The sequence below is a fragment of the Podarcis pityusensis genome, assembly GCF_964106645.2.
Source record: "Podarcis pityusensis genome assembly, chromosome: 8".
NCBI classification, from domain to species: Eukaryota; Metazoa; Chordata; class Lepidosauria; order Squamata; family Lacertidae; genus Podarcis; species Podarcis pityusensis.
This window is the reverse complement of record NC_138033.1, coordinates 49,833,891-49,857,321: the sequence shown is the minus strand read 5'-3', so window position 1 is coordinate 49,857,321 and position 23,431 is coordinate 49,833,891. Positions and strand designations below refer to the sequence as shown.

Below are 23,431 nucleotides of genomic sequence, written 5' to 3'. Positions count from 1 at the left end.
GGCTTCATCCTTACTACCCCATCTTCTGAAGGGTAAGGAGACTTATACCACAAGTATAAAGGCACCTTTGGCCCTCCAGATATTGCTGAACTACAACTCCCAAAACTAATACAATACCTTGTTATGCAGATGCAATAATTACACCATATAAAGCGCAACAGGCATCCTGGACTTGATTCGTATGATAGGAAGTAACCATTAAAGAAATTTGTTGCAAACATCACCATTCAGCCTGTTGCGCTTTATATGTTAGAACTACAACTCCCATCATTCCCGGCCACTGGCCATGCTTGCTGGGGCTGATGGAAGGTATAGTTCTGCAACATCTGGCAAGGCACTGGTTCTCCACACTGGCGGAGTTGTGTAAGGACTCTCAAGTGCTTGGCACCAACTGAAATGATGAGAGACCTCCTGTAGCATCACTGAGCCAGATGCTGGTGGCTTCAGAATAATTTATTTGCATTAGAAAATTTATAAAATTCAGGAAGGAAAAAAAGGTCAAATAAGAGCCAAGAGGGGGTGCTTTCTTGCATTGGGTGTTCTACTCTGGTTCTCCAGAGCTCAGCAAACCTGGCATCAGCTCAGGGGAAGGCCCTCAGCAGCATCACTGTCCTCTTCTTCAAGCAAGAACTCCTGGATTTCTTGCTTCATTGCAGCCCTGCAGGAACAAAACACACACCAGTCTCTACACCTGAACGTTTCTGGTTCCTCAGCAACTCTCATTCAGCTGGCTGGAAGCTGGTAAAGTCACAAAGGAGACCCCTATGACAAGCTGCTGCTGTTTGGGGTGTATGTGTGGAGATGGGACCTGAACAGGGAGAGTGGGTGGTTAAGTGAGAATCAGCACAAGAAGCATCCTCCCCGTGCCCCACGGAGACTGGTAATTCCAGCAAATCAGCGTTGCAGTTCACAACTTGGTCTGATAAAACCCTTGTCAACATTAAGTCTATATGGTTGTCATTTGACAGGTACTGGGGATGAGCAGAGGACTTGACCAAATATGACCATGGCTGCCAAGGCAGGATCTGAGCCTTTGACAGACCCTTGGGTCATCTCTAACCCATGGGGCTATAGTTCCTGCCCCGTGTGCTACTGCAGGAATACATGCTTTGATCTCAAATTTCTCTTCATCATACACATTTATCCAACCTACATAACCACAACCGCAACCACAAAACTTTAGATATCTCCGTGATTTCCTTTTCTGTCTCAAGAGCACCTTTTGGTAAGGGGACGGGGCACAACAGTATATCCCCAGCACTAAATAAATTTGGGACCTGGTCTTGCCACCCAGAGTGATTCCATGGAGAAATGAGCCTGATTTGAGATCTCTTTGGTCTCTTTCTCATACACACACACTTCAATATGCTCTTCCCTGCCCTTCCTATAAGTGCTTCTATTCAGAGATGAACTATGTATCCCACTGCACATATCCCCTCCTCTGCAGAGTGTGTGGCTTGTACCTGCATCGCCGGCGCTCTGCCTCCAAGTGGATGTAGCCTGGGAGAGGCTCCAATGAGCTCTGCAGAGGAGGAAAGAAGTTGGGGTGAATGAACACTTCCAGAATTCAGAGCAGATGCTTCACTGTGATGAATGCCTGACCATCCCTTAGGCCTGGCAGAGCCCATGCCCATCCCTAGTCTGGTAAAGAAAATACAAAAGGGCAGGTGGCCTTTCCTCTTTGCCCTGAGTTTGAGTCCTCATGAGGCCAAGCCTCCTCATCCAAATCAAGCGGCAGACCATGCCCTATCTCGCTGCACTCTGCTTGGGCCCACAACACTCCTCTCTCCCCCTTCCCAAAGGCCGCAACACTCTCCAACCCATCAAACTCAACTGGGATAGCTTCATCCACTCGTCTGGAAGCAGCAGTTTGGTGACAGAGACAGCCAACTGGCCTGTAGTCTCTGAACAGAAAGGAAATGTGACAGCCCAGAAAAATGCAGCATTAGAGTAGGAGGAATCGTGCGCTCCACACCTCTCTGCACTTACCATGTCTTTGATGGTCAGGCGGCAGCTGTAGCAGAGCAATGGGAGAAGCTGGGAAGAATCTCTACAGGGGAGAACAGAGCAGGAGGGCAGAGGATCAAGTCTGGGCAGGTGATGTCTATGATTCTAGTACAGCAGAGGTGAACTTGCTTCACACCCACCCACCCCAAGTGCTTTGGCCTGCTTGGTGAGCGTGTCTTCTTGAACTTGGATAATACCTCTCACTTCCTTTAATAGAGTGGGGTCTTCGAATAATTTCACAAAGGCGACATTTACATTGGTTGCTCCGCCTGCATTTGCGTCTGGCCATTGACATGCAGCCCTCCAAAGGGTTTCCCACCCCTGGTCTAGAAGCACAAGAGACCTAAGGGGAGCCTGCAGGATCAGGCCAATGGCCCATCTAGTCCAGTGTTCTCTTCTCATCGTGGCCACCCAGATGCCTGGGGGAAACTGGCAAGCAGGATTCGAGCGCAAGAGCTCTCCCCTCCTGTGATTTTCAGCAACTGGTATTCAGAAGCATCTTTGACTCCTGCAGTGGAGTCGGAGCTGAGCCACTGTTGCTGGTAGTCGTTCATAGCCTTCGTCCTCCAGCCCTTTCTTAAAAGCCATCCAAGTTGGGGGCAAGGAGTCCCCCCACCCATACAAGGCTAAGTTGTTTGTGGAGCTATCTGTTCTGGATCCAGCATCCCTCCTTACCTTGGTGCCAGAGGGGCCCTGCAACATCCTGTCTGATTCGAGGCCCCTCCACAGCAGCCGTTCCCAGTGGATGGTGGAAGTGGCTTCTGGCAGAGCTGCTCTGACAGCACCGTCGACTGCAAGGAGGAGCCGTCCACTGGGGAGGAAAGGGAAAGCAGAGTCAGAGGCTGAGTTGTTGTCCTCAGTGGCAGAGAGAGTTTTAGCTGTCGCCCCCAAGTGGCTAAGCTTTGTAAGCAAAGACAGTCTTGCTTTCTTTGTACCCAGGGAGTTCAACAGGCTAGAAGGATGATGTTACAACAGCCGTGCTGGATCAGGCCAGTGGTGTATCTAGTCCAGCATCCTCTTCTCAGTGGCCACCCAAAGGGAAGCCTGCAAGAGGGCAAGAGCCCTCTCCTCTCCTGCAGTTTCTAGCAACTGGTATTCAGAGGCATGCTGCCTCCAACAGTGGAAGAAGAACACAGCCATTGTGGCTAGCAGCCATGAACAGTCTTATCCTTTCATGAATTTGTCTACAAAAAGAAGTCATGGAAAATAAGGCTTCCTGCTGCTTTCCCCAACCAGTTTCCCTCCAGATGTCACTGTACTACAATTCCCATCATCCCTGTCATTTAGACATGCTGGGAGTTGGGAGTCCACCAATTTTCCAGGGGGCACCAGGATGGAGAAGGTTGCTCTAGACCAGCCTTTCTCAACCTTGGGGCCCCAGATGTTGGATTACAACTCCCATCGTCCCTAGCTTAAGGGACCAGTGGCCAGCAACGATGGGAGTTGTAGTCCAACATCTGGGGACGAAAAGACTGCTCTAGATGTTACTCAGGAGGCAGGTATCCCAGTGGCAAGATCACTAGTTCTATGGCAGTTGAGTAGGGCAGCCCAGGAGGAGAAACTTCTGACACCCTGCAGCTTAGAACAGGCGGGCTGGCGAGTGGGTGACTGTGGCTTGTGGTGGGAGGCAGAAGTCAAGCTAGTTTTTGAAGTCCTTCCGGTTCTCCAATTTCTGACTTTGTAGAACCACATCCAGGTGCATTCCCTTCTTAAAGAAGTGAAAAAGAACTTTCCCGTTGAGGTTCACAAGGCCACCACATACCAGCATTGGTGTCCAAGGCGCAGAGACAGAAGAGGCACTGGGGTGTTTCTGTGGGTCCACCAAGATCAGCCTCTGGGGAAGTCACACAAAGCTTCTCACCTGTCCTGCAGAAAGGATGGAGAGGGCATCAAGAAGAGGGCTGGGAAGACATGGCTAGCCCTTCTGCCTCCTATTATCCATCTTGCTTTTGCCTCTCAGGCCTTCTGTGCACCATCCAGCTGGTCTCACATCACATGGAGAAATCACACAATCCACGTCTGGATGTATTCGGCAGACAGTATGTGAGACTGACAGAGTTAAGCCGCCAGAAAGCAACAATGATCTCAACACACTCATTTTAAGATTAAAAAGGGTTGTAACCAGTGTAGTCCTACTCAAGAGAAGACCCTCTGGAGTTAGTGGACTTCTTTAGGTCCATACATTTCAACAGGTCTACTGTAAATAAAATTAAGTTGGATACAACCTGGAGTTTCTAGGTTTTAATGGTGGCTGAAGGAAACTTTAAATCCCTTGAGAGGAAAATGTCATGGTCTCAAGAATTCAGAAAGGGATGTGGGGATCAAGATGTGCGGCTTTGCTGCCCTGAAGAATAAGTGGCCTTTATCATTATTATCATCCACCCTTCACCCTAAGGTCCCAGGGCAGGTTACAACTTTAAAACACAGTATTAAAACTGCTTACAATCGCAGAAATGAGGTGGCTCCTAAAAATATACACCTCCCAGGGCAAAGATGCGCATCTTCACTATTTGCCAGAAATTGTATCATGAAGGAACCAGACATACCTCAGTGGCTGCCACGGAGAATGCCCTCTCTTGGACCCCCCCACCCCCACCCCAAGCCTCTTAGGGCAGAGTACCACAAGGGCTCCGTCTGCTAATCTTAGCACCTAAGAGGGTCTGTAGGGAAGGAGGTGGTCTTTCAGCTATATGGGGCCTGAGTAGCTTAGGGCTTTAAACACTAATGTGAGAACCTGAAATTGGACCCGAAAGCGAACTGGCAACTCCAGTGGGTTTTAAAAGCACACAGACAACTTCCAGTTTGCATGGTTTAGTCAGCCTGAAGAAACTGGACACTTACTGTCGCTGATGCATACAGTCCTGCTTAGAATGGGTGCAAATACTAACAGGCTGGCAAAAGGGATATTATCAGCATGCAACCAACGGGGGTGGGGAGTGCTGATGAATGTCCTAGAAGCAGGGAAACTTGCAGTTGCTTGCAGGAGAATGGCCCAGCCTGAAGGTTGCTTACCGGCAGACTGTGCTGGTGGTGGAGGGGAAGTCGCACTGCAACCTGTAGAGGAAGCTCTCAATCAGGCGGTGAATGCTGGCTCTGTCGGGGGTCTGTGGAAGAGGAGAAGAGCGGCATCACTCTTGGGCAATAAGGAAGGTTACTCGCTCCCAGGAGGTCTGGTGGAAGGGCGCCCAAAGGGGTCACCCTACAGGCACCCAGAAGTAGGTCCCTCTTACTTTAGTATCCAGCGCAGGCGTGAAGACTGTGGGCACCTCAAAGAAGCAATTGTAGAAGGCAATCTCTTTGGCAGTGTATTCCCGCATGGGACGCAAGAACAGCACATCACCGTGGCGACTGTCTGAGAAGCCCTTTCAAGGAAAGGAGAAAGTGAACAGTGCAGAAAGTGCCTGATCCGTTGCCCCATTTGTGAGATAGGATAGCTCTGGGTGGTCCAAAGCGGTGGTGTGGAAAGAACAGAATATAGGAACTTGGGAAGCTGCCTTATCCTGAGTCAGACCATCAGCCTATCTGGCTCACCAGAGTCTGCACTGACTTGGCAGCTGCTCTCTAGAGGTTTCAGGCAGGGGACATTCCCAGTTGTACCTGGTGATGCCGAGGGTTGAACCTGGGACCTTCTGCATGCAAAGCAGGTGCTCTGACACTGAGCTACGGTTCTTCCTTTTATAGAAGCAATAAAGAAAAGCACAGTGGTGGTGCTAGTGCTGTCAACAGACTTCAGTTTGTCTTCTGATGCAATTCATTATACATGTACTTGGAAGTCAGCCCCGTCATGTTCAGTGGGGCTTACTCCCAGGTAAGCACATGCAGGAATTGCAGCTTTAGTCCCTGAACCTGGTGCTGGAACTCTTTGGGAGGTCAGGAACAACTCCCTGCTTCCCTCTCTCCAGCTCTACATACCTTCAGGGCCAGGAGTGGGGTGCAGAGTCTTTCTGCTAACTAGCAGCTCAGATGCCTGCTGCTGAAATGGCCGCCCCAAATGTCCTTTCTGGAGAGGGGAAGCAGGGACTGGATTCCTCATGAGCAGCACTGCCCACTCCAGCTTGAAGCTTGCACCTCTCACCAAAGGGCGAAGAGGGTAAGAAACATGGGCCTCTCTGGCCCCAACATATAGGAGTCTGTAGCCCCTGCTCTCACCGTATCTGCAGCCAGAAAGGCCCCCCGTCCCAGGCACAGGTTGGTCAAGAGCTTGACAGCCACACGGGTACCACTGTCCCCCATCATCACCTTGGAATATCCACTTGTCCGGGCCACATGCAGAATCAGGTGATTCCTAAGAACATAAGGAGAGCCCTGTTGCATCAGACCAAAGCCCATCTAGTTCAGCATCCCGTTTTCACAGTGGCCAAGAGGCAGCCCACAAGCAGGACTCTCCCCCACTGGCAATCCCCAGCAAGTGGTATTCAGACGCAATGCACAGCCATCGTGGTGAGTGGCCTTAGCCTCCACTAATTGGTCTAGCCCACTTTTAGACAAACTCATGGAGGGTATAAACTCATGAAGAGGAGTGGGGAGGTGGCTGGCCCCCTCCCCAGGAGCACAGACCTCAAATTGCCAAGCAAAGCAGTCAAGGATTGTCTCATTCAGTGGAGCTGTGAAGAGGCCATGAAAAGCAAACCCGGAAGTGGCAGCCTAGAGAGGGTGAAGCAGAATACTCTAGGTCCTGGCTCTGCAGGGCCTTGTGCTCCTGAGGTTGCTGCTCAGGATGGGTTGGCCTCTGCTCTACCTGCAGCAGCCCTGTCATCCTTCCACAACCTCAAAGGGGTGCTAGCAGCATCCATTCAGCTGCCAAGGATTCAGGAATTATTGGGATTAGCCAGGATCTAGCACTCAGTCATCCCCTCTTAAGCAGGTTAAATTAAACAGCAAGAGGGTGACAGGAATGTCTCCGAATGTAGCCTCCAAAACACCCTTGGCATGCCCATCTTTGAGAGCAATGCATACTGGGAGCTCGTCCAGCAGCACTCTAGCCAAAAGAAAAATGATCTTTGTCACTTCCACAAAGAAGCTCACCGGAGAGTCTGAAGGAGCTCCTCTTTTGCAGTCAAGGTTTTCACAGCCCCAAAGAGCTTGGTCAGTTCTTCAGTATGGGACACTGGAGGAGGCCTAGTTCCTGGGACCGGCGGTCCCTCCTGCTGTGAAGATCTGTGAACACTAAGCCTAGCCAGCTGGTCCTCCAGGGAGCTTGCTGAGTCCCCTGCCGTCTTCTCATGCTGCTGCCATCTTATGAAACCATCCACAGCTTCCTTGTAGCTGCCGCCGTGGTCAGTGGCACTATGGGGAATGGAGTGCAGCACAGAGCCTGGCAGGTCAAACACCTGTGAAAGGGCAGAGCACATGCAGTCAGCCACGGAAAGCACTAGCAGAAACAGACATTTAAACACAGAAATCAGTGTTTCCCACACACACCCCTTTGATATTTATTTGCCTTGGTTTAGTGTTGGGACTGTAAAAACATCATAGGTTCTATGATAACATTTATTTTGAGAATTCTAAGCTATGGGGAAATCTGTCCTCTTCCGTTCTTCTAAAAGGTGGAGTGGGGGAACCAGACTCCTGCACAAAGGTAAGATCTGCATGCGTTGCTCTGCCCGCTTTTGCCTCTTCCCCACTCATCACGGACATGTGGTCCTTAGCCTGAAAATGTCATGAGGGGGTCTGTTCTTGCACCTTTCTTATGGGACTAGTTGGCTTCCACAGTAATAAGGCTATTTCGTTACTCATCAGCCAAACTGCATCTCTAAGGAGATTCCTAACTCCACTCAAAATACACCAGCGTACAGTGGTACCTCTAGATATGAACGGAATCCATTCCGGAGCCCCGTTCGCATCTAGAGGTAAACATAACTAGCGATGGCACGTCTACGCGCGTGCGTTGCTTTTTGCCGCTTCTGCGCATGACGTCATTTTGAGCATCTGCGCATGCGCAAGCGGCGAAGCCCAGAAGTAACGCGCTCTGTTACTTCCGGGTTGCCACGGAGCACAACTCAAAAGTGCTCAACTCAAAGTGTATTTAACACGAGGTATGACTGTACTGAAATGAGGAAGCGGCAACAAGGTCAGAGGTTGACACAGCACCCCGGGCCTCTCCTCATGTGCATCTTTCCTCACCTCTTCCAAGCACACCAGGTGATAAGGGAACCCTGTGGCTTGCAGGATCATCTCCATCTGGCTGCGGATCTCCTCCCGCTTGCCTGGGCTCTGTCCGCACACAGCTCCCTCTGCACAGCAAGAAAGAGGATCAGGGAGATCAGTTAAACAAGCTGAGCAGGCTTCGGGGGGGGGGGACTTCCACCCTATTTTCACCTATCTTGGGCAAGAGTCGTGGTGTAAGTCACCTGAAACATTTGGAGAGCCACCTCACTCAAAACCTTTAACCAAATTAATTTTGATGCCGAAAGGGTCACTCTGAGCTTGGTAACTGTCAGAGGCTTAATGCTGTCCAGCTGGCCATAGATAAGACTCCAGGCTCCCAGCCAGTTCCAAACAATTTGATTTATTTGACAAAGTTCAAACACACATCTCCAGCATTTCAATTAGCGTCCTTCCCCTTGAGCGCAGTTGCTGCCTCTAATCTTTTTTCTTCCTTTTCCGCACCCAGCATGCAAGTCTGCGAAAACTCCTCCCCTTACTTCCTCTGTGCACAGAATAACTAGTTCCCAGCTCATCCTCCTCCCCCTCTACATCAGACCCACTGTCAGACACGAAGCTGCTGATAATCTCTTTAGGCTCTCTATAACTGCTGGTTTCTGTCCTTTCATCTTTTCCTGTTTGCCTCTCCCTGACAGTAACGGTCTATGGTGAAAAATAGGCTTGACAACAGAAATTGCACTTGGAATATAAGACAGCTGCCTTTCAGTGTGTGAATCCCGCCTGGGCGCATCTAGGGGTGGAGAACCTCGTGCCTTTCAGATGCCCTTGGACTACAACTCCCATCTGCCCCAGACAGCAGAACCAATGGTCAGGGATGTTGAGAGTTGCAGTCCAGCAGCATCTGCAAGGCCTCTACACTGACTGGCAGTGACACTCCAGAGTCCCAGAAACAGGGCCCTTCCCAGCTCTACCTAGAGATGCTGGGGACTGAATCTTTTGCGTACAAAGCAGATACTGTGCCACTAAGCCACAGTCCATCCCCTTCTAAATGGCCACACCAATCCTGCCTTCCATGAAGATGTGGCCACCTTCACAGACACCCTAAGAGACTATTTGTTTGCCTCGAAGTTAAGGAAAAGGGGAAAATGAGACTTTTTAGCAGTATTGTTTTTAAACCTTGGAGAAGAGTACAAGCATTTTGATGCAAGGTTTGTTTCACCTTGAACAAACTGCCTCTGCTTAGACTCTTCAGTCTCCCAAACATATAAGGGAATGCACCCAGCAAGCATTGCTTACCATCAACATAGATGATTCCTGGCTTGAAGCGGAGTTTCTTGGCTGCTTCCCGGCTCAAGCCCTGGAATGAGAAAGAAGATTTGGGTCAGTTTCAAGTTGTTTTTAATACTGATTTTTAGGCTGCTATAACCCACCCTGCAACCTTGTGGTGAAGGGTGCATAAGAAATGATAGTAATTTAAGAACCACTCTACTAAACCCCCAAATTCTCTGTCTTTACCCTGCTAGGAAGTCATGGGGAAATACCTCTTGAACTTGCCGCACCATTGAACTGGAGGCAGGGCCGCCCGAAAATGCAAGCAGAACCTACAGTAAATAAAAATAAATAAAAAGCATGCAAGGGAGTATTAGAAAACATGTCTGTCACTTCTAGTTGTTAGCTCCCTCGCCCGCCCACCCCAAAGTAACTGGACAGGACCTTCTCTCCAGGGTAAATGCAGCGATTCTTGCCAAGCATAGCCCGGAACTTGTGAACAAAATAATCCTTGAAACAGCTCCTATGAATCAGCAACAAATGCATGTTATTAAAGCAATAAGATGCAATAGAAACGCAATTTTAGTCAAACATCTTGGCCTTATTTTGTTTTAGCCACAATGCTATGCTTAGGAGCAGGAATAGAAGAAGCTGCCTTATATCATCAGACTATTTTCCATCCACCTGATAGGCTTTCCAGGGTCTCCAGTGGGGTTCCGCATCCCATCACCTGCCACTTGACCCTTTTTAACAGGCAATGCCAGGGACTGTATCTGTGAACTTCTGCATGCAACACATGTGTGTAAGCTATGATCCACACTTAACTATAATTGGTTGAAACATCTGGGTTAGGGTAGTAGTGAGAGACTGACAGTGAGCATGGGTGTTTAGCTCTTGAGAAAAAGCAACTCAAATTGTTTTTTAAAAGAGTTCTAATAGAGATTAAAGAGGTCTAGAAATATGCCATGACTGAAATTCTGCTGTGTGAGTCAACACCAGAGGATGTCACTTGTAACAAAGATCACCCAGATCCCTCAAAAAAAGGTTTGCAGCTTTGTTGTAGACCACAGCAGCCTTTCAGAAAATGACAACCATGTCTGCTGCCAACCCAGTAAGAAGGCACAGCTGCCCGTCATACTTACTTGCAAAAGGCATCCCCAACACGGATGATCAACACCGGGGAACCTTCTTTGCATTTCATGCATTTTGAGGGGCAGCTTAGAAGAGAGAAAAGGAAGATCAGATTCCAAAGTACAATTTGTATTGTTTGCCATTGGAATTAAAAACATTAGTGTATAACCATTATTGTTGTGTAGCATTTCTTACTGGTGTAAGCCACTGTGGGTGCTCTACAAGCAGGAGAATGGCATATGATTATACTAACCAAACAGCCTAAAAGATTATGGCTGCAATCCTACCTCTGCTTACCTGGGAATATCACCCACTGCATTCAATGGAATTTACTTCTGAGTAGACATGGCTAAGGTTGCACTGCAACATTTTTATTATCGCAGAAGCTTTCACTGGACTACAAGCCCTTTCATTGGATGCATTAAGCGCTGCCTTAAATTGGCAGGTGTAATAACTGAGAATACAACCCTTTCACACGTCTAATGAAGCAGACCTCGGTCCACAAAGCTTCTGTTGCAAGACATTTCTTATTATTTAAAGTGCCAAAAAACACTCTGCTACAGACAGTCTTTTAATGTGCGCAGATAGCGCCACCACAACAACAACTGTTATGTTGATTTGCACAACGTGGATCTTTTCACATCATTTCAGCCTGCCTTCTTAACTTCTGTTGTGGCCTCTGCGGCTATTGCAAAAACAACACCTAGTGGGAAGTCGCGGCTCAGACGGGACAAGCCGGGAAGGCCTTTTCCCAACCCCACCTCCCACCCCTACCCCGTTCCTCTACACTCACTCCCTGCCCAACCCCGTTCCCCTACCTGCCCCGGGGTGCCCTCTTAGGCTGCGTCTCGTTTCCGCAGCCTCCCTCCTCGGCTTCACACATCGCAGCCAGACCTCTCAGCCTCCGTCGCGCGGGGCGCCCTAAGCAGCCGCTTCCCGGCTCAGAACCCCAGCAGGACCGGCCACCCGGCGCACTCTTCTGACGTCACACGCCCTGGTTTGTACCATCTGCTCTATAGATCTGTCTATACATTCACAAAGAGGAAACCTTCCGGGTGCAGTTTGGGTGTTAGGTGTTCGTACGTGTTAAAAGCCAACCAAATTCCCACTGGTGGGAGGGCCGGTTCATACGGCAAGTACTCACTGAGTTGTTGTTGAAATAAAATGGGGGTGGGAAGAAAGATGTACATCGGCTAGAGCTCCTTAAAGGGGAAAATGGGATATATAACTAATTACTTAATTAATATGTGACTTCAAAGTCAAAACTGCATGCAAATAAATAATGAAGCGAACCCTGAAGCTAGGATCCGAGTGCGAGTCTATCCACAGTCTACATTCCACACTTCCTTAAGCGCCGCGACGGCCGCGCGCCGCGTGGGTCGAGAGGCTCTCTCTCGCGAGGAGCGCCACGAAACGGTGGTTTGCCTCTGACATCATCCGAGAGCGCCGCCCTACCACCTTGCTTCCGCTTCCGCCTCCCTGGGCCGGGGTCGCCTCCGCCTCCTCGTCCTCCATGGCTGCCGCGATGTTCCGGAGCCTGCTGGTGTCCGCGGGCGGGTCCCGCGAGGCGACTCCTTCTTCTGCCGCCGCCCCCTCGCCCGCCCCGCCGCCGCCCCACCCGCCTGAGGCCGGCGCCGCGCTGGAGGCCCAGTTCAGCTGCCCCATTTGCCTCGAGGTCTATCAGCGCCCCGTGCGCATCGCCCCCTGCAGGCACACGTGAGAGCCCAGGGGCCCTGGGGGGTGGGGGGGCACGCGCAGTCACGTCCGAGGGCGGACCGCTTGTAAACATGGTGCCCGTCTTTCAGCAAGTGCAACGGGGGTTAGAGGAGGAGATGGTGGGTCTGGTGGGGGAGCATTGGAGGTGTCTGCCTGATTTGGGGGAAAGCAGGAGAAGATTTGAGGGGGCGACCGAGGGAGGAACTACAGGCGTGAGGATGCTAAGGCATAGAGCGAAGTGGGGTAAGTGGGGTCTAGGTTGGGAGAAAGTATGTTAGGGGGATGAGGAGGTTTATTTGTGGTGCAACACTGACATGGCAGTGTTGACCAAGAATGAGACCTTGGGGCTGAAGCAGATACCTTGTAACAGATGTGGACCCTGTTGTGGGGAAGGTGAATTTCATACTAGGGATAGCTAGGAAGGAGATCATAAACAAAACTGCTAGTATCATAGTGCAAATTTGTGGCTGTTCTAGAAAGCAAGGAGGGTGCACTTGTGGAGATGCTCTCTTAAAAAAAGAGTGGGGCTCCTGAATCGTTGGCTCCCATGAATACTGGGAGAACTGGACCCACACCACCCTTTTCCTACAGTATTGTTACTTGCTCTGTGTGAAAGATAATGCTTATTACAGAAAGTTCAGTAGAGGATAACTATGGAATAGCCTTATGAACTTTCACTGAGTTGTCTATATCTGTGAGAGTGAAAGTGGGGTAATATAATCCTTTGAATAACATGAGCCTGCAGGAGTCTATTGTGAGTCCTAACTTTGCTCCTGTGAACACAGATCTTCGGGAGCTTTTTGATACTGAAGCCTTTACCAGACATTGCCATGTGCATGGCAACCTCAAACTTTGAACACCCAAACCATTGTGTAATGATATAGTTACATTGTGTAATGATATAGTGAATTTTAGCACTCCTGAAACTTGTCTGCTGAAACTGTTGGATATTTTCAGACCAGTTCTTGCAGTGATTTTTTTCAGAGTTTTAATGCTTGCAGTCTAAATCTTCTAAAAGGTTTCATAAGGAGGCAAAAACCTGCTCAGGATACCATCTCCTGAGAAGATAGATTCTGTATCTAGAGAAGAGAGCTGTATCTTCAGTAGTAGTAAGAAGTCAAAAAGATGCTGTGGCATTATGAAAACTAACAGATGAGGTGGCTGAGAGGCATAGCTCCATGGTGGACCATCTGCTTTCCATGCAGAAGGCCCCCAGTTCAATCCCTGACTCCTCAAGTTGAAAAGGATCTTGGACAGAATGTGTGGGGAAGACCTTGAAAGGCTATTGCCTGCCTTCCCCAACCTAGTGTCCTCCAGATGTTTTGGACTATGACTCCCATCAGCCCTAGCCAGCATGGTGAATGGTAAGGGGAGATGGGAGTTGTAGTCCAAAACATATGGCTTGCACTAGATTGGTGAAGGCTTCTCTAGATGTTTTGGACTATGACTCCCATCAGCCCTAGCCAGCATTGTTGTATGATCCTGGGGCTGATGCAGATTGTAATCTGAACATCTGAATCAGGAGAATCCCTGCAGTCCCCGGACTTGTGCCTGGACACAGTGGTGAGATGGATGAGGAATAACTTAGACTGAATTCTGACAAGACAGAGGCATGGTTTCTGTGTCTGAGAAATTGGTCAACTGCTAACCCTGGATAGGCTTGCATTTCCCCCGAAGGAGCAAGTTTGTAGTCTAGGGCATGATGCTTCTGGATCCAGCTTGTCACTGGAAGTCCAGGTAGCCTCAGTGGCTAGAAGTGCCTTTTACTAGCTGTGATTAGTATGACAGCTGTACTTGCTCCTGGATGAAGAAAGCTTGGTCATGGTAGTTCATATGTTAGTTACTTGAAGACTGGATTACTGTAATTCGCTCTGTGTGTGGCTTCCCTTGCACTTGATCTAGAAGCTGCAGTTAGTGCAGAATGATGCAGCACAATTACAATTACAGAAGTGAGATTCTATCAACCTGTTACACCTCAGCTCATTACTTCAAGGTCTTACTTATTGGCATATAAAGCCCTTAACAACTTGAGACCAGTTTACTTATGAGATCACATTTCCCATATATGCCCGCTTGACTGCTTCCATCTGCAGAATTGACACTATTACAATTGCAACATAACACTCTGTTTTTAAAAGATCTATATTTTAGTGTGGCAGCAGCTACACTTTGGGAGCTCCTGCCTGTTGACATCATGCAAATGCCTGCACTGTACCCTTTTCAGCATCCACATGTGTTTTTAGCTTATCATTTATTTTAAATAACTTTTGAATGTTTTAAATAGTTGTTTTCAACAGGTTTTTTCCTGATACTTCTACTGTTTCATTCTTTTTGTAAGCCAGTTCAAGGTCTTATTACAATCAAGCAATATATAAATCTATTAAAATTTATTTGCTAGATATTCTTCAGCTGTATCTCTCTTAGAGGATGCTCCCACTAGAAAGGCATTGTCCCTCATCACCACCAATTACACTTTGGTTGGCAGGGGACACTGATTATCTTAATAACCAGACATGCTCAAAGGAGCAGTTGGTTCTTTGTTCCCAAGTCCCAAGTTATTGAGGGTTTTATGGTTGTAAAGCCAGCATTTTTAATTGTTCTCAGAAATAGATAGGTAGCCAGTTCTGTTAACAGTCCCCAATCCTTTCCCTCCTCACTTCTAATCTTTGCTCACTAATATGGACTGGAAGCACTTCAGGTAGTGACTGTGCTGTTCCTGTATTATATAAAATCAGCTTGCCCTCCTGTGGCACAACACAAAGTTCACTTGTGGTCATAGGGTTAACCACCCTTTTCTCCTGCACTCAGTGGTGGGAAAGGCCTCTGCCTTTTCGTTTGGTATTGCCTATTGTGAAAACTTCCGGAACAGAGCTGCTGATGGGTAAGTGCAGAGCCGCAGCAGAGGTTTTCCCTTTAAAAGTTCGTCAAGATAACCAAGAGGAAAGGAGTGGCTTTGAGGAAACTCACTTGGCATATGTCTAGTGGAGCAAGAGGGAGGGCAGAAGGAGAAAACTTACTTGCAGCTAGCTGCTAGCATAAAGCTAATGAAATTTGCTGAAAGACCAGAGCATTTGCAAGTGGGCTGGCAGGTTGTCCTTTCTGCCTCTTGGATTCCCTTTCATAGCCTCAAGCTCCCTTTTCCAGTACAGTGGTTATTTTGCAGTTTCTTCCACCAACTGTATGAGAGGTTCTGATCCTGCAGGCATAAAAGAACTTTAAAGTTGCCACGATCCCTGATCTCTGGCCTGTTTCTAAAAGCCACTCTCTGGCCCGAGGCTCTTTGAATTACTGCTCAGATTCCTGTAGCCTCTTATTCCAAGTTCAGAGGCAGACATTTCCTGATGGATGCACAAGAGTGCTCTTCATGCACAAGAGTGCTCTTTGACTTCATAGCACGTAGTGCTCAATAGTTATAAAGGGCAAGAGACAATGAGCAGCTCATCAAAATTAGATGCATAAATGACCGCAATAGATTTTTGTACCTCTGAGCAAGTGGTGTGTAGCATTCCAGAGTATGTACTGGTGCTCTGTAGTATTCAGCATACACTAGAATGTTTTGCTTGTGATACAGAAAGCTTCTTGCGTGCTTTAAGACGAGGCCATCTTCTACCCTATGCCCCATAGGTGCTGGAAATAGTCTGAGAACACCCTGCTAATAATTCTGTGTGGGGGCACTTCATAATCTAGGACATACAGAAAGCTAAACTCTCATTGGCAACTTCATGTTTTCAGGAATGTTTTTATGTTTTTTGGCTGGAGAACTGTCAGCATCTTATCCTGGGAGAGGAATCTGGCCAGCCTTTATTGTTGAATTTGCTGGTGATAAGAGTTTGTATGCCTGTACTACTCTTAGTGCTCTCAAGGCTTGCTGAGCAAAATCAAGTCTCTGTTTCTTTTCCAGATTCTGTGGGGAATGCCTGCAGCCATGCCTCCAAGTACCGTCTCCTCTCTGCCCACTCTGCCGCATGCCCTTTGACCCCAAAAAGGTGGAGAAGGCCTCCAGTGTAGAGAAGCAGCTCTCCTCCTTCAAGGCTCCCTGCCGGGGCTGTAGCAAAAAGGTAATTTCATGAGCCACGTGGGCAAGGGCAAATGCCAAGTTTAGAACCACAAGGAACTGGCTGGTTAATTCCTCCCGCCCCCCTCCCAGGTCACTTGAAAATTGCTGAGAGTCTTTCTGCCTGTTGTAGCAATTGTAATGCACTGTGCTAGATGCTGCATGATTTTTAATTGTTTTTATTGCTTCTTTTATTATTTACATTGTATTATAGTTTGAATTCCATTGTATTCAAATTATAATATAAGAAAGAAAGCAATAAAAATACAGTTAAAAATCAACATGAAACTTTAGTAAGGACAAGTCATGGACTGGCTGAATGAAGTTTACAAGTCTCAGTTGGAGGGCATGTGGCTTGAGGTTTGGCGGCTGGAAGAACAGTTTGAGGTTCAGTTCAAAGTTCCTTTGCAACCTTAAAGCGGCCACCTTGCCCCTTTTCAAGTAGCATAGAAGACAGTTTGAGTACAGAGTGATACAGTTTGCTTAATTAATTAGTGTGTGATAATTACCCGGAAACCAAGCTTTTATGTTAAGAGGATACAGCACATTCTTAGGAAGAAAAATAGAGTCCTTTTGTCTCCATTCCTCATTTTACAGGTGACCCTCGCAAAGATGAGATCCCATGTCACATCCTGTACTAAGGTTCAGGAGCAGATGGCCAACTGTCCAAAGTTTGTTCCTGTTGTCCCGACATCCCAACCCATTCCCAGGTATCTAATCTTCACCCGTTGGACAAGGTGCTGCATTCTGTTGGAGTGTTGGGCTGATGAGGCTTGCATGGAGAGAAAGTGGATAGATGGAGGAACCTTCTTAGACTGCCTTTCTGACCTAACCTGTGCTGACCTCTTAAAGTGCTAGACTGACATTCTTAGGGTTGTTGACCTCATTTCCTCACTCACCTCCTCTTCCTTGATATCTGCCACTTCTGGAGAAGAGAGGAGGAGAGACCTTTTGTCACTTTCTCCTGCAGATATCAAAGAGCAAGCAGGGCTCCTTTGCATCTCCAGCTTAATTAGGTGGAACTAGGAACTCTTTACCATCCAGTTTGTAATTCCTGTAAAAAACACAGCTTTCTTATTTGCGCACCTAATATCTCGGTGAGATTGCTTTGCCACTAAAAAAAATCATCAGCAAGTATACCATATACAGCCAGCTTTTGAGCTGTGTGCTAACTCTGCAAGGTTAACCAATAGTTTTGAAGCTGTCACAAGTGAGCCATGCTGTCCGTGGGGGTTTTCTTTTGAAAGGGAGCATTGGCAAGCACCCCACAGGTGCTGTTCTCCTGGGTGACCCTTCCAAATTTCTGCTGTCTTTTCCAGCAATATCCCAAACCGGTCCACATTTGTGTGTCCCTATTGTGGAGCGCGGAACCTGGACCAGCAAGAGCTGGTGAAACACTGCATGGAAAACCACCGCAACGACCCCAACAAAGTGGTGAGTGGCCATGGATCTAAATGGAAAAGAGGCTGGGAATTGTGCCCTCCCATATACAGGTTTGGGTTTTTGAGGGGGGGGGGCAGAAGCAGGATGAAAGGCCAGTGTAGTGGTTTGCCCATCCTGCCTATGGCACAACTTGAGTTACCCGCTGCTTTAGGTTGTGAACTGCAGGCTGTTAAATGCTGCTCTTCAGCTCCTCTGCTGATGTAGAGCTAGAGGGGTATAACTGTCCAGTGAACTGTGAGGTTTGTGCGCATCTGATTTGTTTCCTGGTGCGGAGTTGGTAGGTGCATGTGCATCCGCTCCCAGGCATGGAGTGCTGTGCCAGTTTGTAGCTCATTTAATCTCTATTCAGCTTCTCAAATGGACAGAGGCAGTGCGGTGATGCCTTTTCTGCAGCCAGATAAAAGAGAGGAGATAAGTGCCCTGGAGAGGGTCATGTTGAGAGTTTAGGGTAGCAGTTCTGTTTTGAGGTCCACCTTCCATCGGTCCAAAACTTAAATTTGGAGATCTGGTCAATTTGGTACCAATAGGTGTTTCCAAAGCAACCCAGGATGGGGTGCAGGAAAGAAGCTGGTTGCTGTTTTTTAGTTGATGTTGGTATTGATTATTTTAATTTTTTCATGGTGGAGAGGGCTATCAATGGCTACTGGCCTTGATGGCTATGCTCTCCCTCCATAATCAGAGGCAGCAATACTTCAGAATATCAGTTGCTGGAAACCACGGGAAGGGAAAGGGCTCTTGTGCTCATGTTTTGCTTGCCGGTTTGACACCAGCATCTGGTTGCCACTGTAACAACAGGAGGCTGGACTCGATTGACCACTAGCCCAAACCAGCAGGCTATTCTTACATTATGTACTTAATGCATTTGATTTGTGTATGCATATTCATTTGCTAGCTGCTTTTGATGTTTGGGGTTCCAGAGAAAAGCAGGGTGTAAATATTTTTAAAAGAAATAGTCTGAGCTCCTCAGGAGTCATGTATGGCAAATGCCAGCACAGGAAAGGTCTTAGCTCAGTGGTAGGGCATCTGTTTTGCATGCAGAAGGTTGTTTGTTCATTCACCAGGTAGAACTAGGAATGTCCCCTGTTTGAAATCCTAAGAACTTTTGCCAGTTAGTACTGAGGTAGTTCTACCAATGGCTTGACTTTCTAAGACAGCTTCCTAAAATTGGTAAAGGAACCCCAGGTGTGTGCTGTGGAAACTAGAGACTTTACATCAGAACTTTTGTCGCCCTCCTAAGAAAACATGGAAGCCTTTTCTGTGTGCAGTTAGGGTGTTTGCTGGATAGCAAGGCATGCATTTGTCATATTTTCTGAGCAGAAGTCTACAGGCAGTGCAGCAAGCCTTGGATAATAGCTGAAACAGGAGAGGGAAGAGATAGAAATCAGGACCACCTCACTGCTACAGATGAGAGACTAGCAGCTTCCGTTGATTCCTCTCAAAGTTTTCCATCCCATCTGGTCATCAGAACAACTTGTAACTAAGAACTTGTGCCTGAGTTTGCCTATTTCCTCCTCCCTCCCAATAGGTTTTCCTTTCGTATTGTGAATTTTTCGATTCTAAGTTTGAGGGCATGGACTTCTTCTCTTTTTTTAATGATTTGTAGGCTGCTTTGGGAACATTTTTTGGTGGAAGAGTAGGACCAAAAATCATTAATTAAACCCATGGAATAAATTATAGTGGTATTATTTCCCTAGGCACACATGCACATATGTGTGTGGATATGTGAGAAACCTACAAATCTCATTGTTGATTTAGTGTGCTACTTTGTTGCTTTAGAATGGGCTAATCTGGTTCTTTGCTTTTTAGTTGACAGTCCGCTTCTTCTCTTCCTCCTGCCCCTCTGTGTTCCAGGTATGCCCAGTCTGTTCAGCCATGCCTTGGGGTGACCCCAGTTATAAGAGTGCCAACTTCCTACAGCATCTTCTGCACAGGCACAAGTTCTCCTATGACACATTTGTGGTGGGTACCTACTGCCAAACTTACATGGGGTGCATTAGATGGCGGTCAGGAGCCCTGGTGCTCAATATTGCCTTCTGTGGGTTGGCAATTAGGACTCCCTTGTTGCTTGCTTTGATGGTTTGCGGTTTTTGTTGTTATTCTTTAATATGTTCTTCCTCGGGGGTCCTTTGGGCCTGGAAAGAGGGAGAAAAATATAATCTTTGATGATAATCATGGACCAAATTGATATGGGAGGGGATGGGGATGCTGTTGTATCAGAAATTCCACCTTCCTCCCATTTGAGAGCTCAAGTAGGTGTTCTTTCTACTCCACTCTTATAAGGAGACTTCCCTTTTAGACAACTTAGACATAATTGTTGAGATTTTAATCTTGTCCCAAGCCTTTTTTTTTTTTAAGTCAGTGTAGTGTTTAGATTGCCACATTGGGAAACCTGGATTCGAATCCCTGCGCATTCATGAAGCTCAGTGGGTGATCTTGGGCCAGTCTTTACCTTTCAGCCTGGCCTACCTCACAAGGTTGCTGAGAGGGTAGAAGGGAAGGGTGAGGAATCAAGGACACTGCTCTGAGCGATGTGGAGGAGGAGAGAGAAAAAAGGAAGTCTTTTGGTAAAGCAATATCGGGGACGGGGCTTGGAGCAGGGAGGGAAATGCTTCCATTTGGTTCCCTGCAATGGTTCTGTCCTCATTTCCAGGACTACAGCATCGATGAAGAAGCAGCACTGCAAGCGGCGCTGGCACTCTCCCTCTCCGAGAACTGAGGGCAACTGCCATGTGGTGGATCGGAACTGTTCGGGGCACTTGCTGACCTTTCCCCACACAGTGGGGAGGCACAACCCCTCACCCTTCCCTCGGCCTCCATCTAACAAGTAGGCAGCCCATTCCCTCGGCTCCTCTCCTGCCTTCTTCTGCCAGGTGGAACCTTCCTTCATTTTTCGGAGCTCAGAGGTGAGGGGATTCGATGTAGGCGCTTGAACAGGAAAATGCAGCGGGGGACCCCGGCCTCGCCCACTTCGAACTGTCGTTTGGGCCCACTTTGTACTTCCGGTTGGACATTCCATATGTAACTTCAGCGCAGAGGGTATATTTTATTAAGATGCTTTTACTAAGATTTTAGCACTGTTGGCCCTCATCCTGTTTGCGGTTTATATAGCAACAACGCATTTTGTGGGGAACTCTGTAGTTTAAACCTTTTTTTTAAAAAAAGAAATATCGCCTGTGGTTTTTGTTAAGTCATTTGGGGTTTTTTAATTATTATTTAAAAGAAGAACAAGAAGCATGGGACACAGGCACTTTGTAGGACTATTTATTACGCCCTTGGGGAGCAAATTGCTTACCACTCAGCCATTGCAATAGAGGCAGCAAACGCTGGGAGTGCATGGAAATGCCAAAGAAAGGCATTTCAAAAGGACCCAGAATCCCCAAGTCAGGTTAGGAAGCCATTCCTAGCCACATGCATCTTTCTCTCCCTTTCCCTTCTGCACCCCCTCCCCCCCAAAAAACTCTTCCTCATTTTGTACCGGCTTTTGTGATAACTCTACATGCAGCCTTTCCCAGCCCGGTGTATTCCAGGTGATTTGGACCACAGTCCCCATCAGCACCAGCTGGGAGTTGTAGTCCAAAACTCCTGGGAGCCACCATGCTGCCTGAGGCTGCCATGCAGGTATGTCTGTGGGGGATTTTTTTCTACATCTATCGGTGTGACAATACTCTTTTCACATTTTATAGAGAGAAAAACAAAACAGTTAACTGTTGATACTGCAATATCTGTGTTTGACTAGGAACAATAGTATTTTTATGGAGCATTATTTTTTAAAGTATATTTTTTAAAGAAAAAAGAGGTATGTATTCAAGAATTTCAGGGTGGGGGTGGGGGGCATGCCAGAACCTGGAGTGGAGAAGGGGCTTCCTTTCATTAACACTGGAGCAATCGGACTATTGTCGTCGTCTTGTTTTTCAATATTTCTCTTCTCTTCCCCCCCCCACCCCCCCACCCCAAAAAAGAAAAAGATCTTTGTTGAAATGACCTTTCTGGGTTTCCTTTTCTCCAAGTAACAATCCTTTCTTTTTAGAAGCTAGAGGGGGAGAGAGCAACTTGTGCGGCCATTTCAGGTTGTCATAAGCTGTTACACGCCACAAGGTACTACAAGGTTTTATCATCCAGGTATCATGATAATGGATCAGCAGGTCCAAAGTAGACTTGAAAGAAATAAAAGCTGTGAATAAGCTACAGTATATGGTGTCTGTTTGTGTCTCTAGTACGAAGAATCTGCTCAAAACGGGCACCTCATAGCACATCCTGGGGGTGGGGTTACATGCCCTCTAGATTATTTTACAGTTGGGAAGTTTCACGGTACAGTGTTTAAAATGGACAACTTCCACCGGAGTCCGCAGAGCCCTGCCAGCCACCCTGATAATGCATTTCCCCCCCAGGGAACAGTTTTTCAGATGAGGATTCAAAACTGAAGCCCTCCCTACATTCTCAAGGGTTGCAGTCAACCTTCTGTCACCTCATTTTATATATCTGGCCTAATTTACTTCCTAGCATAGATTTTGAGGTTCGGAGGGATGGGGACATTGTGCTGTAGACTGCAGAGTCTCCACTAGGAGGAGCAGCAGCCTCAGTGCTACGCTTCCCAGCCTGCAGATCTTCCTTGCTTGAGCTGCCTGTGGCTGAAATCAGGCATGGCTCTCTTGGAGCCTCTTCCAAATGGTTTTGGAATGCAAGCAGACTTAACCCCTGTACTGCCGCACAAATTTCCTGGCCTTTGGATAGGAAGGGGCCCATGCCCCAGGTTTGAATCTCCCCAAGTGAGTTGGCTGTTTGAGGTCACTCTTATCCCAGGCACAGGGCTCAGCAAAGAATCTGTGGGAAAGGACAATATGATCTGCATGAGAAAGAAGCTCCTGTGTGGGCCGTACAAATTGTCCATCAGGGTATTGGAGCCCTTCCTGTTTGCCTTTTCCAACCTGGTGCCCTCCAGATGTTTAGTACTTCAAATTCCGCCAGCACAGCCATAATATAGTGTGGCTGATGGGAGTAATCTTAAACATCTGGAAGGTGCCAGGTTGAGGAAGCCTGGCATACAATAAGGGGAGCGGTACTCATGGGCACGAGCGGTACTTCCAAGGAAGCTGAAGATTCAGGGCAGGTAAAAGAAAGTACTTCATCTAACACAAAGTTAAACTTTGGCGCTCACTCCAATGGGAAGCAGCGATGGCCAGTAACCTAGATGGCTTTAAAGGAGGATTGAACAAATTAATGGAGGATCATGTTATCAGTGGCTACTAGCCATGATGGCTATGCTCTGCCTCCACCGTTGCAGGCAGTAATGCTTCTGAATACAGTGGCTGGAAACCACAGGAGGGGAGAGTGCTCTTGTGCTCAGGTCCTGTTTGCAGGTTTCCCAATTCAAGAGAAGGGAGAAAGGGAGATTTTGTTGGCAGTTTAGGGAGCCAAGTATCGCTTAGCCTGGCGAGCTGTTAGTCCCACAGCAAGGCTAGCAGGTGTTGTGCGTTTTATCTGCTGCAAATGTCCCAGAGTACTGGAATGCCAAAACAGTCTGACTTCCTGAGCCTGAGCCAATTGAGATAAGCCTGGCTCAGATCAGGAGTCCTTGTTTCCCAAGCACACCACCTACTGACTCATTAACTCCTGCCAGTGGGACTAACAAGCCTGGGTTTCGTCACCACAGGCCCCTCTTCAGCCTCATGTTTTCAGTCTCTCCCCCTGCCTGCCTGACAGCTGAAT

At 47.8% G+C, this 23,431-nt stretch overlaps 2 protein-coding genes and 1 long non-coding RNA gene across 9 annotated transcripts in view; 1 reads left to right on the top strand and 2 right to left on the bottom strand.

Moving 5' to 3' along the window:
- Positions 1-412: 412 nt before the first annotated feature.
- CTU2 (cytosolic thiouridylase subunit 2) lies at positions 413-11,826 on the bottom strand. 3 transcript variants are annotated; one of them, XM_081017824.1, is made up of 15 exons: positions 11,806-11,826; positions 10,524-10,598; positions 9,826-9,904; positions 9,654-9,713; positions 9,409-9,469; positions 8,131-8,240; positions 7,033-7,337; positions 6,157-6,292; positions 5,238-5,369; positions 5,020-5,111; positions 3,770-3,873; positions 2,683-2,818; positions 1,990-2,050; positions 1,464-1,522; positions 413-658 (listed from the first exon to the last, which is right to left on the bottom strand). In XM_081017824.1, exons 2-15 carry the CDS (start codon positions 10,580-10,582, stop codon positions 577-579), a joined length of 1,476 nt encoding a protein of 491 aa, XP_080873950.1. In that variant the 5' UTR covers positions 10,583-10,598; positions 11,806-11,826; the 3' UTR covers positions 413-576. The 3 variants fall into 3 exon arrangements, with proteins under 3 accessions (XP_080873950.1, XP_080873949.1, XP_080873951.1); XM_081017823.1 differs by lacking the exon at positions 11,806-11,826 and adding an exon at positions 11,331-11,723; XM_081017825.1 differs by lacking the exons at positions 9,826-9,904; positions 11,806-11,826 and adding an exon at positions 11,331-11,722.
- A 152-nt stretch (positions 11,827-11,978) lies between these two features.
- On the top strand, positions 11,979-21,669 carry RNF166 (ring finger protein 166). Of its 5 annotated transcripts, none has more exons than XM_081017862.1 (7): positions 11,984-12,228; positions 15,037-15,109; positions 16,130-16,286; positions 16,880-16,992; positions 17,602-17,716; positions 19,577-19,684; positions 20,376-21,669. In XM_081017862.1, the coding sequence occupies exons 3-7, from the start codon at positions 16,194-16,196 to the stop codon at positions 20,439-20,441; spliced, it is 495 nt and encodes a 164-aa protein (XP_080873988.1). In that variant the 5' UTR covers positions 11,984-12,228; positions 15,037-15,109; positions 16,130-16,193; the 3' UTR covers positions 20,442-21,669. The 5 variants fall into 5 exon arrangements, with proteins under 5 accessions (XP_080873985.1, XP_080873988.1, XP_080873984.1 ...); XM_081017858.1 differs by lacking the exon at positions 11,984-12,228 and adding an exon at positions 12,348-12,471; XM_081017859.1 differs by lacking the exon at positions 15,037-15,109 and having other exon boundaries at positions 11,979-12,228.
- The window catches only part of LOC308483728, a 35,010-nt gene continuing 31,269 nt past the window's right edge, over positions 19,691-23,431 (bottom strand). Inside the window, exon 3 of the long non-coding RNA XR_013989757.1 lies at positions 19,691-19,857. This is a non-coding gene — a long non-coding RNA (uncharacterized lncRNA). The remainder of the gene's footprint in view (positions 19,858-23,431) is intronic.